General features: G+C 46.8%; 1 protein-coding gene across 2 annotated transcripts in view; it reads right to left on the bottom strand.

The window, feature by feature from the left end:
• MANBA (mannosidase beta) overlaps nucleotides 1-13,625 on the bottom strand; it is a 144,106-nt gene that overhangs the window by 115,135 nt on the left and 15,346 nt on the right. For both annotated transcript variants that reach the window (XM_063918309.1, XM_063918299.1), the window contains exon 2: nucleotides 769-863. In XM_063918309.1, the coding sequence (XP_063774379.1) occupies nucleotides 769-863 (95 nt within the window). The remainder of the gene's footprint in view (nucleotides 1-768; nucleotides 864-13,625) is intronic.

Raw genomic sequence — 13,625 nt, 5'->3', positions numbered from 1 at the left:
AATCGGGAAATCATTCAAAATATCCCTAGTATGTACCCAGCTTTAATAATATTCCCAACTGTAGTTCCGGTAGGGTTAGGTACGGAATCCCAATGTTCAGAATCCAGTTTGTCAGAATGCCGGCAGCGGGATCCTGGTGGTGAAAATCCCGGCAATTGTAGGAAAGTATTCTACACCCAACCCTAACACTAATTAAAGAAAATACTAATTAAGTGCTAATTAAAGAAAAATATTAGTTTAATATATATCAATAATCCAATTATTTAGCATATTTTCGGTACCAAAAGATTTGTCCAGGTCATTTCAGAATATCTATGGAGACTAAGCAAAACTTTATCTCTTTCACAGTTTCCTTGCTTTAACCCAGGCATGTCCACACTGTGGCCCTCCAGCTGTTGTGAAACTACATATCCCAGCATGCCCTGACACAGTTTTGCTGTCAGAGAATGCTAAAGCTTTGTCAGGGCATGCTGGGATGTGTAGTTTCTCAACAGCTGGAGGGCCACAGTTTGGACATGCCTGCTTTAACCTATTCTACGACATACCAAAGGCATGCAGAAAAACATGAGACAATAGCTTTTAATTTCATTACTTTTCACAAGGAAAAAGCATTATGTCAATGAGATATCAGGCTACCAACAAATGTGTCCAGGTGTGTACATGTGGTATGATCGTATTCTATACTAAATGTAACCCAAATCAAACATCTGTTTAATTTTAGAGAATTAGAAAAAAAAAAAAAAGAAATCATATTTTATAATCTCATACCTTATATTGGGAGGAAGTGTGAAAGACTTGCTGTATATCCAGTCATCTTGTATGATCCATTTATATTTGACATCATTAAATCCAATGTAAGGATCCTTCAAAAACCAAAAGGATTCTGAGTATAATCAGTGCAAGAAGCAAACAATAACACTACTACAAAATGTACTGTTCACACACTTGGTACTTTATACAAATTGTTTAATATACATAAAATGTTCCTTGTTCTTGATTTCACATACTGCATAAATTCTAGATAAGCTTTACATGCTTTCTGGGCTAAATCTATATATACACCTCCTACATTTGATGTTAGCAGTGCGTAGCCCATGAAGTACGTCACGTCTCATGAGCTGGCTTGGTGGGTATATGAGGTGTGCGATAGGCCGTCTGTACACATATCCCTCGTTGCTGTCATGGGTAAAAGGAGCCATTTATCAGAGTTGCAAAAAGAGATGATTATCGGTTTTCAGGCCAAGGGTGGCAGTATTTCTGAAACAGCGCACTTTGGTTCTATGCTGCTGTGGTGATGATGTATCGTGACTGGACAAATTGCACCACTGTCAATAACAGACGTGGAAATTGCGGAGCCATTGATGTGAGAAGCGAACGTTGGCTATCAAAGTGCATGAAAGCCAATCGACACACAACAGTGGAGCAGCTCACCATCAAAATTAACCTGGGGTCTACCAGACGTGTGTCTAAAACGACAGTTCAGCAAACCCTGCTGCGTATTGGGTTTCAAAGCAAATAGTCTGGCTGTTAGCTGGTGTTCGTAATACGGTGACTCGACCATGTACAACAGTCAAATTATGTATGTATGTTTGTTATTCACAATGTAATCCACCCATTGCTGGGCCAGGGCCCCAATCACAATATTGCATATAGAAAATGCATTGGTCTGTTTTGGTCTGACTGTGAGGTCATGCTGTGATGTCATAATTGTAACAACTGCCTGTACCGGGACTTTGCTGCTGCTGCTCTGTCTCATACTCCTCCAGAGGGGTGTGGTTGGTTTTATCGACAGTATCTAGGTCGACAATGTTTAGGTCGACCACTATAGGTCGACAGTCACTAGGTCGACATGGATGGAAGGTCGACAGGGTTTCTAGGTCGACATGTGCTAGGTCGACAGGTCTAAAGGTCGACATGAGGGGAAAATAAAATGTTGGTGTCGTTATCTTCGTAGAGTGACCGGGATCCCAAATTAGTGCACCGCGTCCCCTCGCATGGCTCGCTTCGCTCGCCATGCTTCGGGCATGGTGCCTTCGCTCCGCTACCGCTTCGCTTGGCACACTTTACCGTTCCAATCGTAGTCCACGTGGATCGTTAAGTATGAAAAAATCCCCCAAAAAAAAAAATGTGAAAAACTCATGTCGACCTTTAGACCTGTCGACCTAGCACATGTCGACCTAGAAACCCTGTCGACCTTCCATCCATGTCGACCTAGTGACTGTCGACCTATAGTGGTCGACCTAAACATTGTCGACCTAGACACTGTCGATCTTCAGACCGGATCCCCTCCAGAGCACTGGCAACACAGAGCTCACCAGCAGTAGGCAATATCACCGGAAAAGCTACTCACATACGGTTAGTAACTGGACAAAAATAAGGGCAACTTAGTGCAATGCGGCGGTGACAGACTTGGAGCGTGATTAACGAGAGTCAGAGGAAAATAGAAATTATTGACCATTACACATACCCTTCATTATAGAAAAAAATCGGATGGTGGAGAAAGTATTCCCTCAGGGCTCATCACAAATAGGCAAATAAAAATTAAAAGGAGTAATACATCCCTTATTTTGTAGAGGAGATCCAGAACACACTTAAAATCCGTCTTCACTTATAAATGTCTCACGAATACAGGAGAATATGTAAAAAAAGAAATCATAACATGTGTAGTACAATCACAATTTAATGATATAACACTGACACACATTAAACACAAAATCCACAATAAAAGCTCTCCAAAGATTCTGCTGGAAGCAGGAAGCCAGAATAATTACCAGCAAGTAATGAGAACTGCTTTTTAACAGCTCTCAAAATAGCAGTTTGTGATACAGTCACCAAGCGTCTCTCCGGAAAAGGCCACTGGAACTGGTGTTTGGCAATCAATTCAGCTTTCCAGGTCTTTTAGCAACAGCAGCTTTGGAGTCCGTTGTCTGTCCCTTAGATACCAACGCGTTTTTATGTACGATGCTGCGGGTCTTTCTCAAGGTGAAGTAAGGAACAGTGTTTTAATCCGTATATTTATTCAAAAGTCCACCAATAGAAATCCTAATACTCTATTACATTCAGCTGTTATTTCACAGATCTAGTTACCATGGAGATGCAATCCTCCTATCCTGGGCTCTAATCCCCGATACATCACTTCCGGGGGGCGCGGTTTCCCCATAGGTTTCCAACCACTATTTCCATAATGGCCAACCAATGGCCTAAAATCCTCTAACCCCCGCGCATCACTTCCGGGAGTGTGGACTGGATTTCAACAGGGCTTTGGATAGCCCATTCCTATATATACCAGTGTACGTATCAGTGGTTGCGGAGATCTCCGCCAACCACTCGCGTCAGGCAGCGGAAACCTCCGCCAACCAGTCGCGTCAGGCAGCTGGACTTCCGCCAACCGTTCGCGCAGAGCAAATGTCGGCGGAGGCTTCCGCCAACCACTCGACATCCACTTTGACAGCCAACTGCATCATATCCTGTGACGCGGGCTCTATCCCGACCCCGTCACTTCCGGTAATACGGAATTTAAGCAGTTAGTTTGCCGCATATAACTGTAGATATTGATCAGTGAAGACGGATTTTAAGTGTGTTCTGGATCTCCTCTACAAAATAAGGGATGTATTACTCCTTTTAATTTTTATTTGCATATTTGTGATGAGCGCCTGAGGGAATACTTTCTCCACCATCCGATTTTTTTCTATATTAGACTTTAGGTACTTTGGAGGGGTACCTTGGAGATTGTGAGTACCTAGTAGGCTGCCTTGTGATCTTTGCGCAATTTAGAGGTCCCAAAGGAGTTTTTTTGTATTAAATACCCTTCATTGTCCAATTTAAAATACTGGCAGGGTTTCAACACAAAACAAAATCACCCCTTTCGGGTCCAGGGCTGTATGTATGTATGTATGTATGTATGTATGTATGTATGTATGTATGTTTTTCACAGGCTCCTATATGCCTTGATGGATCTGGGCCAAACTTGGTACCCTTCATACTTAAACTACTGGCGGGGTTTCAAGTGAAAAAAAATACACCACTTTTGGGGCCAGGACCATATATATATCTATGTATCTTATATATAAAATTAATTGCTTGGTTTGTCTGTCTGTCTGTCTGTCTGGTTATGCATTTGGACACCCCTACAATGATTGGGATGAAATCAAGGCGAGGTGATCCAGTTGGATCCTGGCCAGGTTTTAGGGGGGTTAGGTTCCTGGTCGCACCTCACAGCGGAATGCGCTGGCCAGAACTTTGACCCAGGCAGCCTGTTCTGGGCCTGCCACTAGATGAATTTGGAAGAAAACTTCAGAGTGGCAACATTGGATCCCAGAAGACATACTAGGGGGTTGGGGTCCCAGTTGGACCTCCCGTTGGTGTATGCTGGGTAGAAATTGACACATGAAGTCTGTTCTGGGCCTTCCACTGGATGGATTTGGATGAAAACTTTAATGAACTGTAATAACTGACAGAAATTACCATAATTCAATGCCCTGAAATAACTGACTGAAATGGAAGTGGGAAAAACGTGTACCCAAAAGCTTTGGAATAGCAACACTGATAACAGAAGGAAAACTTTAAACCCACCTCTCAATGGAAAAGTGATAGAACTGAACAGAAGGAAAAGCTGGGGATCAGTGTTACTGGTGACACCCCAAAAACGACACTGGGCAACCAGTTGCTAAGCTGCTAATTATTTTTAATATGTTGACAGTTACATCCAGCTCATTGATAACTTTATAACTGCAGTGATCTGGACCAAACTTGGTACATACCCTTCATTTTCCAACTTAAAATACTGGCGAGGTTTCAAGTGAAAAAATCCACCACTTGCGGGGCCAGGGCCCCAATCGAAAAAATGCATATAGAAAATGCATTGGTCTGTTTGTGTGTGTGTCTGTGTCTGGTTAACCTGTCCTGGCCATTCTGGTGGGATCTGCGAGGTCATGCTGTGATGTCATAATGGTAACAACTGCCTATATCAGTACTTTGCTGCTGCTGCTGCTGCCCTGTATCATAATCCTCCAGAGCACTGGTAACAAACAGCTCACCAGCAGTAGGCGATATTACCAGAAAAGCTACTGACATAAGGTTAGTGACTGGACAAAGATTACAGCAGCTTAGTGCAATGCAGAGACGGCAGACTTGGAAAAATAAGAATTTACTTACCGATAATTCTATTTCTCGTAGTCCGTAGTGGATGCTGGGGACTCCGTCAGGACCATGGGGAATAGCGGCTCCGCAGGAGACAGGGCACAAAAATAAAGCTTTAGGATTAGGTGGTGTGTACTGGCTCCTCCCCCAAGCCTCAGTTAAGATACTGTGCCCGGACGAGCGTACACAATAAGGAAGGATATTGAATCCCGGGTAAGACTCATACCAGCCACACCAATCACACCGTATAACTTGTGATCTGAACCCAGTTAACAGTATGACAACGTAGGAGCCTCTGAACAGACGGCTCACAACAATAACAACCCGAATTTGTTTGTAACAATAACTATGTACAAGTATTGCAGACAATCCGCACTTGGGATGGGCGCCCAGCATCCACTACGGACTACGAGAAATAGAATTATCGGTAAGTAAATTCTTATTTTCTCTAACGTCCTAAGTGGATGCTGGGGACTCCGTCAGGACCATGGGGATTATACCAAAGCTCCCAAACGGGCGGGAGAGTGCGGATGACTCTGCAGCACCGAATGAGAGAACTCAAGGTCCTCCTCAGCCAGGGTATCAAATTTGTAGAATTTTGCAAACGTGTTTGCCCCTGACCAAGTAGCAGCTCGGCAGAGTTGTAATGCCGAGACTCCCCGGGCAGCCGCCCAGGATGAGCCCACTTTCCTTGTGGAATGGGCCTTGACAGATTTAGGTTGTGGCAAGCCTGCCACAGAATGTGCAAGTTGAATTGTGCTACAAATCCAACGAGCAATCGTCTGCTTAGAAGCAGGAGCACCCATCTTGTTGGGTGCATACAATATAAACAGTGAGTCAGACTTTCTGACTCCCGCCGTTCTTGAAATATATATTTTCAATGCCCGGACCACGTCCAACAACTTGGAATCCTCCAACTCGTTAGTAGCCGCAGGCACCACAATAGGCTGGTTCAGGTGAAACGCTGACACCACCTTAGGCAGAAAATGAGGACGCGTCCGCAGTTCTGCCCTGTCCGTATGGAAAATCAGATATGGGCTCTTATATGATAAAGCCGCCAATTCTGATACTCTCCTGGCTGAAGCCAGGGCCAGTAGCATGGTTACTTTCCATGTAAGATACTTCAACTCCACCGATTTGAGCGGCTCAAACCAATGGGATTTGAGAAAATCCAAGACTACATTAAGATCCCACGGTGCCACTGGGGGCACAACCGGGGGCTGTATATGTAGTACTCCTTTTACAAAAGTCTGGACTTCAGGAACTGAAGCCAATTCTTTCTGGAAGAAAATCGACAGGGCCGAAATTTGAACCTTAATGGACCCCAATTTGAGGCCCATAGACAATCCTGTTTGCAGGAAATGTAGGAATCGACCCAGTTGAAATTCCTCCGTGGGGGCCTTCCTGGCATCACACCACGCAACATATTTTCTCCAAATGCGGTGATAATGTTGTGCAGTCACCTCCTTCCTGGCTTTTACCAGTGTAGGAATGACCTCTTCCGGAATGCCTTTTTCCCTTAGAATTCGGCGTTCAACCGCCATGCCGTCAAACGCAGCCGCGGTAAGTCTTGGAATAGACATGGTCCCTGCTGAAGCAGGTCCCGTCTTAGAGGTAGAGGCCACGGATCCTCCGTGAGCATCTCTTGAAGTTCCGGGTACCAAGTTCTTCTTGGCCAATCCGGAGCCACTAGTATCGTTCTTACTCCCTTTTGCCGTATAATTCTCAGTACTTTTGGTATGAGAGGCAGAGGAGGGAACACATACACTGACTGGAACACACACGGTGTTACCAGAGCGTCCACAGCTATTGCCTGAGGATCTCTTGACCTGGCGCAATACCTGTCCAGTTTTTTGTTGAGGCAGGACGCCATCATATCCACCATTGGTTTTTCCCAACGGTTCACAATCATGTGGAAGACTTCTGGATGAAGTCCCCACTCTCCCGGGTGTAGATCGTGTCTGCTGAGGAAGTCTGCTTCCCAGTTGTCCACTCCCGGAATGAATACTGCTGACAGTGCTATCACATGATCTTCCGCCCAGCGAAGAATCCTTGCAGCTTCTGCCATTGCTGTCCTGCTTCTTGTGCCGCCCTGTCTGTTTACGTGGGCGACTGCCGTGATGTTGTCCGACTGGATCAACACCGGCTGACCCTGAAGCAGGGGTTTTGCCAGACTTAGAGCATTGTAAATCGCTCTTAGCTCCAGTATATTTATGTGAAGAGACATCTCCAGGCTTGACCATACTCCCTGGAAGTTTCTTCCCTGTGTGACCGCTCCCCAGCCTCTCAGACTGGCATCCGTGGTCACCAGGACCCAGTCCTGTATGCCGAATCTGCGGCCCTCTAACAGATGAGCACTCTGCAACCACCACAGAAGAGACACCCTTGTCCGTGGCGATAAGGTTATCCGCTGATGCATCTGCAGATGCGATCCGGACCATTTGTCCAGCAGATCCCACTGAAAAGTTGTGCGTGGAATCTGCCGAATGGAATCGCTTCGTAAGAAGCCACCATCTTTCCCAGGACTCTTGTGCATTGATGCACAGACACTGTCCCTGGTTTTAGGAGGTTCCTGACAAGTTCGGATAACTCCCTGGCTTTCTCCTCCGGAAGAAACACCTTTTTCTGAACCGTGTCCAGAATCATTCCCAGGAACAGCAGACGTGTCGTCGGGGTCAACTGCGATTTTGGAAAATTCAGAATCCACCCGTGTTGTTGCAGCACTAGTTGGGTTAGTGCTACTCCGTCTTCCAGCTGTTCTCTGGACCTTGCCCTTATCAGGAGATCGTCCAAGTAAGGGATAATTAATACGCCTCTTCTTCGTAGAAGGATCATCATTTCGGCCATTACCTTGGTAAAGACCCGAGGTGCCGTGGACAATCCAAACGGCAGCGTCTGAAACTGATAATGACAGTTTTGCACCACGAACCTGAGGTACCCTTGATGTGAAGGGCAAATTGGGACATGCAGGTAAGCATCCTTTATGTCCAGGGACACCATAAAGTCCCCTTCTTCCAGATTCGCTATCACTGCTCTGAGTGACTCCATCTTGAACTTGAATTTTTGTATGTACAGGTTCAAAGATTTCAGATTTAGAATAGGTCTTATCGAGCCGTCCGGCTTCGGTACCACAAATAGCGTGGAGTAATACCCCTTTCCCTGTTGTAGGAGGGGTACCTTGACTATCACCTGCTGAGAAAACAGCTTGTGAATGGCTTCCAATACCGTCGCCCTGTCTGAGGGAGACGTTGGCAAAGCAGACTTTAGGAACCGGCGAGGGGGAGACTTCTCGAATTCCAACCTGTAACCCTGAGATACTACCTGCAGAATCCAGGGGTCCACCTGTGAGCAAGCCCACTGTGCGCTGAAATTCTTGAGTCGACCCCCCACCGCTCCTGAGTCCGCTTGTAAGGCCCCAGCGTCATGCTGAGGGCTTTGCAGAACCCTGGGAGGGCTTCTGTTCCTGGGCAGGGGCTGCTTGCTGCCCTCTCTTACCCCTTCCTCTGCCCCGAGGCAGATATGACTGTCCTTTTGTCCGCTTGTTCTTATAGGACCGAAAGGACTGCGGCTGAAAAGACGGTGTCTTTTTCTGTTGGGAGGGGGTCTGAGGTAAAAAAGTGGATTTTCCGGCAGTTGCCGTGGCCACCAGATCCGATAGACCGACGCCAAATAATTCCTCCCCTTTATACGGCAATACTTCCATATGTCGTTTGGAATCCGCATCACCTGACCACTGTCGCGTCCATAAACTCCTTCTGGCAGATATGGACATCGCATTTACTCTCGATGCCAGAGTGCAAATATCTCTCTGCGCATCTCGCATATAAAGGAAAGCATCCTTTAATTGCTCTATAGTCAATAAAATACTGTCCCTATCCAGGGTATCAATATTTTCAGTCAGGGAATCCAACCAGACGACCCCAGCACTGCACATCCAGGCTGAGGCGATGGCTGGTCGCAGTATAACACCAGTATGTGTGTATATACTTTTTAGGGTAGTTTCCAGTCTCCTATCCGCTGGATCCCTGAGGGCGGCCGTATCAGGAGACGGTAACGCCACTTGTTTTGATAAGCGTGTGAGCGCCTTATCCACCCTAGGGGGTGTTTCCCAGCGCGCCCTAACCTCTGGCGGGAAAGGGTATAATGCTAATAACTTTTTTGAAATTAGCATTTTTCTATCTGGGTTAACCCACGCTTCATCACATACATCATTTAATTCCTCTGATTCAGGAAAAACTACAGGTAGTTTTTTCACCCCCCACATAATACCCCTTTTTGTGGTACTTGCAGTATCAGAGATATGCAAAGCCTCCTTCATTGCCGTGATCATATAACGTGTGGCCCTACTTGAAAATACGTTTGTTTCATCACCGTCGACACTAGATTCAGTGTCTGTGTCTGTGTCGACCGACTGAGGTAAAGGGCGCTTTACAGCCCCTGACGGTGTCTGAGACGCCTGGGCAGGTACTAACTGGTTTGCCGGCCGTCTCATGTCGTCAACTGATTTTTGTAATGTGCTGACATTATCACGTAATTCCATAAACAAAGCCATCCATTCCGGTGTCGACTCCCTGGGGGGTGACATCACCATTATCGGCAATTGCTCTGCCTCCACGCCAACATCGTCCTCATACATGTCGACACACACGTACCGACACACAGCAGACACACAGGGAATGCTCTTATCGAAGACAGGACCCCACTAGCCCTTTGGGGAGACAGAGGGAGAGTTTGCCAGCACACACCCAAGCGCTATAATATATATGGGAACAACCTTATATAAGTGTTGTTCCTTATAGCAGCTTAAATATATCCAATATATCGCCAAAAAATGCCCCCCCTCTCTGTTTTACCCTGTTTCTGTAGTGCAGTGCAGGGGAGAGTCCTGGGAGCCTTCCTCACAGCGGAGCTGAGCAGGAAAATGGCGCTGTGTGCTGAGGAGAATAAGCCCCGCCCCCTATTTCGGCGGGCTTTCCTCCCGTAGTTTTAGATAACTGGCATGGGTTAAATACATACATATAGCCTTAATGGCTATATGTGATGTATTCTTTTGCCATAAGGTATTAAAATATTGCTGCCCAGGGCGCCCCCAGCAGCGCCCTGCACCCTCCGTGACCGCTTGGTGTGAAGTGTGTGACAACAATGGCGCACAGCTGCAGTGCTGTGCGCTACCTTCATGAAGACTGAAGAGCCTTCTGCCGCCTGTTTCCGGACCTTCAATCTTCAGCATCTGTAAGGGGGGTCGGCGGCGCGGCTCCGGGACGAACCCCAGGGTGAGACCTGTGTTCCGACTCCCTCTGGAGCTAATGGTGTCCAGTAGCCTAAGAATCCAATCCATCCTGCACGCAGGTGAGTTGAAATTCTCTCCCCTAAGTGCCTCGATGCAGTGAGCCTGTTGCCAGCAGGACTCACTGAAAATAAAAAACCTAAAAAACTTTTTCTAAGCAGCTCTTTAAGAGAGCCACCTAGATTGCACCCTGCTCGGACGGGCACAAAAACCTAACTGAGGCTTGGAGGAGGGTCATAGGGGGAGGAGCCAGTACACACCACCTAATCCTAAAGCTTTATTTTTGTGCCCTGTCTCCTGCGGAGCCGCTATTCCCCATGGTCCTGACGGAGTCCCTAGCATCCACTTAGGACGTTAGAGAAATACACATTACTGATAGTTAAACATACCCTTCATTATCAAACTTAATATATTGGCAGGGTCTCAACAAAATCCTTTTGGGCCAGGGAAGCGGAATACTGTCATTTGGGGATAATAGAGAATTTGATCTTCCTTCTATCATGACTGCCAGCAATATGAGGTGGTGGATAACTTTGCTGTGCTGCATAACTATGTACTATCCTGTAACTTAGGGAAAAAAGTATAATTCGTTGTTATGGGGTAGACCAATATCGGTGCACGTTAAATGCACTATACCGCTTCTCCCCCATGGTGACTGTGCCGGTATGCAGTACATGACATGGGCGCTATGCGACCCTGTCCATATCGGCGCTGCTATCTATAAGATAGCACACTGATATGCACACACAGTTCTGCAACTATCGATTTCAACAGCTGCAGATAGTGATGCCCCATCTCCACAGCAGGGACAGAGCTGTACCTGGCTGTGGCGGTTGCTGACTCCGGACTGCGGCTATTACATCCTGCCATACATGTTTCACATTGACTGTTAATACTTGAGACAACTTGGCTCCTGAGCGTTTACGCTATATTTACAGTACCTCGGTTATTTTTTATCTAATACTGGGGCAATCCACTGGTTACTCTGCTCAGGAGCCATTATAATTGTTGGTTTATCGAAAGAAATGTTTTTTTTTTTATTGTCCATGCTTTACTCAGGAGACATATCAATCTACCATTTAATAATGGCTTTTTATGTTTAGCTTTAGTGCTCTGATGCATATTTTATGCAGTGTCAATCTGTGGTAAATTACTGTATATACCCCCGGGAGGTTTAATATTGCAGATTTTATTAAATAAATACTATTTATGTATATGTATCGTAGTATGTACTATTAAGCGCCACAGGGAAGTTTCTATACCATCCTCACAGCCCTAACAAAGCCTAGTACACATTGACATTTCTATCATAGGTGCAGTGTGCTGTGCACACGGGCCGCTGGGTCCAAGGGAGTCCACACCACACCCATGTTGTTGTGATACTTACCTTTCCAGAGTCCCGCGATGGGCGCTGCAGCTGCTGCAAAATGGCTGCCGCGCATGCATAATATGAAATTTGTCTCCGGACCATGGCGGACGCCATGCTTCCGGAGACCTGCACATGCACAGTAGACTCCAGCACAGTGCTGAAGCCTACGGCGCCATGGAGAGGAGGAGGACCACCCGGAGTCTGCACACGGACCTCCTCCTCTATTAAAACGCCCCTGCTTGTACGACTGGCCAGGTGAAACGCATTGGGACGCCCCCTCTGCCAATGGACCCCGGAAGCAGCCTCTGCACAGAGGGAGACAGGCAACTGCTCTCCACCGCTGCCGCTTTCGCAGAAGCTCTGCAAGCAGCTAACACGGGGAAAGTGGGTACAAGAGAAACAGCACAGCGCTTTCAAGACTACACACCGCAGTAAATAGGGAACCACCCAGACACTTAGCCTGCAGCACGGTGAATGCAACCAATGAGAAGGGGACGTTACAGGCAAAGAATGAACTGAGTTGTGAGGTTTGCGCACCAGCTCTTACCATTTACCATCCAATATGTATAATAGTTTGAAGACACAGCCTAAATAAACCCTGCTATCTACCCTTACCCTCAGCACTGCCTACCCCTAACCCCCTCCTTGTCCCAAGTACTGCCCCAGATGCTATATCCCCTTAACCCCAGCACTGCCTGCCCCTAAGCCCTCCCCTCTACCCCCAGTTCTACTCCAACTTCTCCCTGCCTCTACACAAACTGCTGCTTGTCCTTAATCCCTGAGCACTGCCCAAGCTGCCACCTGACCCCTGCACTGTCCCAACTGCCGACTGCCATCACCCCCCATAATATGTGATGAGACCCTAAAACAGTGGAGTAGGACCCACATTTTTTAAAGTAAGGGGTCCCTGTGACCCACAAATATTTTTGCTTAGCGGGATACTATACTTGTCAATTTGGGGGGGGACCCCACATTTTAGATAGATGGATAAAAATACCAGCCCCGTCTCTCAAAGATCTAGAAGGGTTCGGTATTAAATACCATGGTTGGGATGCCGGCAGTCACATGACCGAAGGCAGCATCCAGACAATGAAGATCTTGACGTCAGAGCGTGTAAGTATTTTTAACCCCTCCTTCCCCACTCTTAACCCAACGGGGCATCCCTTTGCAAGATGCAATACTCTTTATGACATTGAGAATTATGTGAAAAGATTTTATTAAAAATGGAAGATTAATCTCATCAGCCTCCCTGCCTCTGTGAAAACTACTGATAGTGGAGTGTGACCAGATGCGCCTCGCTGCCCACGCAAAGCAATCACAGATTTGGTTTGCATCTCGTGAGACCGGACTAATATGTCCAGATCTACTCTTACTGTCAGTCACCGCCTGTTACTGACTCTACCCACTGCACAGTGGGCTGGTATGGCACTGCCACCACCGGGTTCCTTCAATGTGACACCTAGAGCAGCGTTTTTACTCAAGCTCCTACCATCAGCACCAGAAATCGCTTGTTGCTGTGTATGCATGGGCATACTGCTGCCACACCCACCTCCTGGTTGGCATTGGCTGGTTCCCCATTGGTCACTGACCAGACCCTACATTGGTAGCTGGCAGAGGGCGGAGCTTGGAGACGCTGGGTTAACTTCAGGACAGATGGAAAAATAAGATTTTACTTACCGGTAAATCTATTTCTCGTAGTCCGTAGAGGATGCTGGGGACTCCGTAAGGACCATGGGGAATAGACGGGCTCCGCAGGAGATAGGGTACTTTAAGAAAGACTTTAGGATTCTGGGTGTGCACTGGCTCCTCCCTCTATGCCCACCCTCCAGA

This window comes from Pseudophryne corroboree, chromosome 1 (assembly GCF_028390025.1).
Source record: "Pseudophryne corroboree isolate aPseCor3 chromosome 1, aPseCor3.hap2, whole genome shotgun sequence".
NCBI lineage: Eukaryota > Metazoa > Chordata > Amphibia > Anura > Myobatrachidae > Pseudophryne > Pseudophryne corroboree.
The sequence above is the reverse complement of the archived record's forward strand: the minus strand, read 5'-3'. Positions and strand labels throughout refer to the sequence as shown.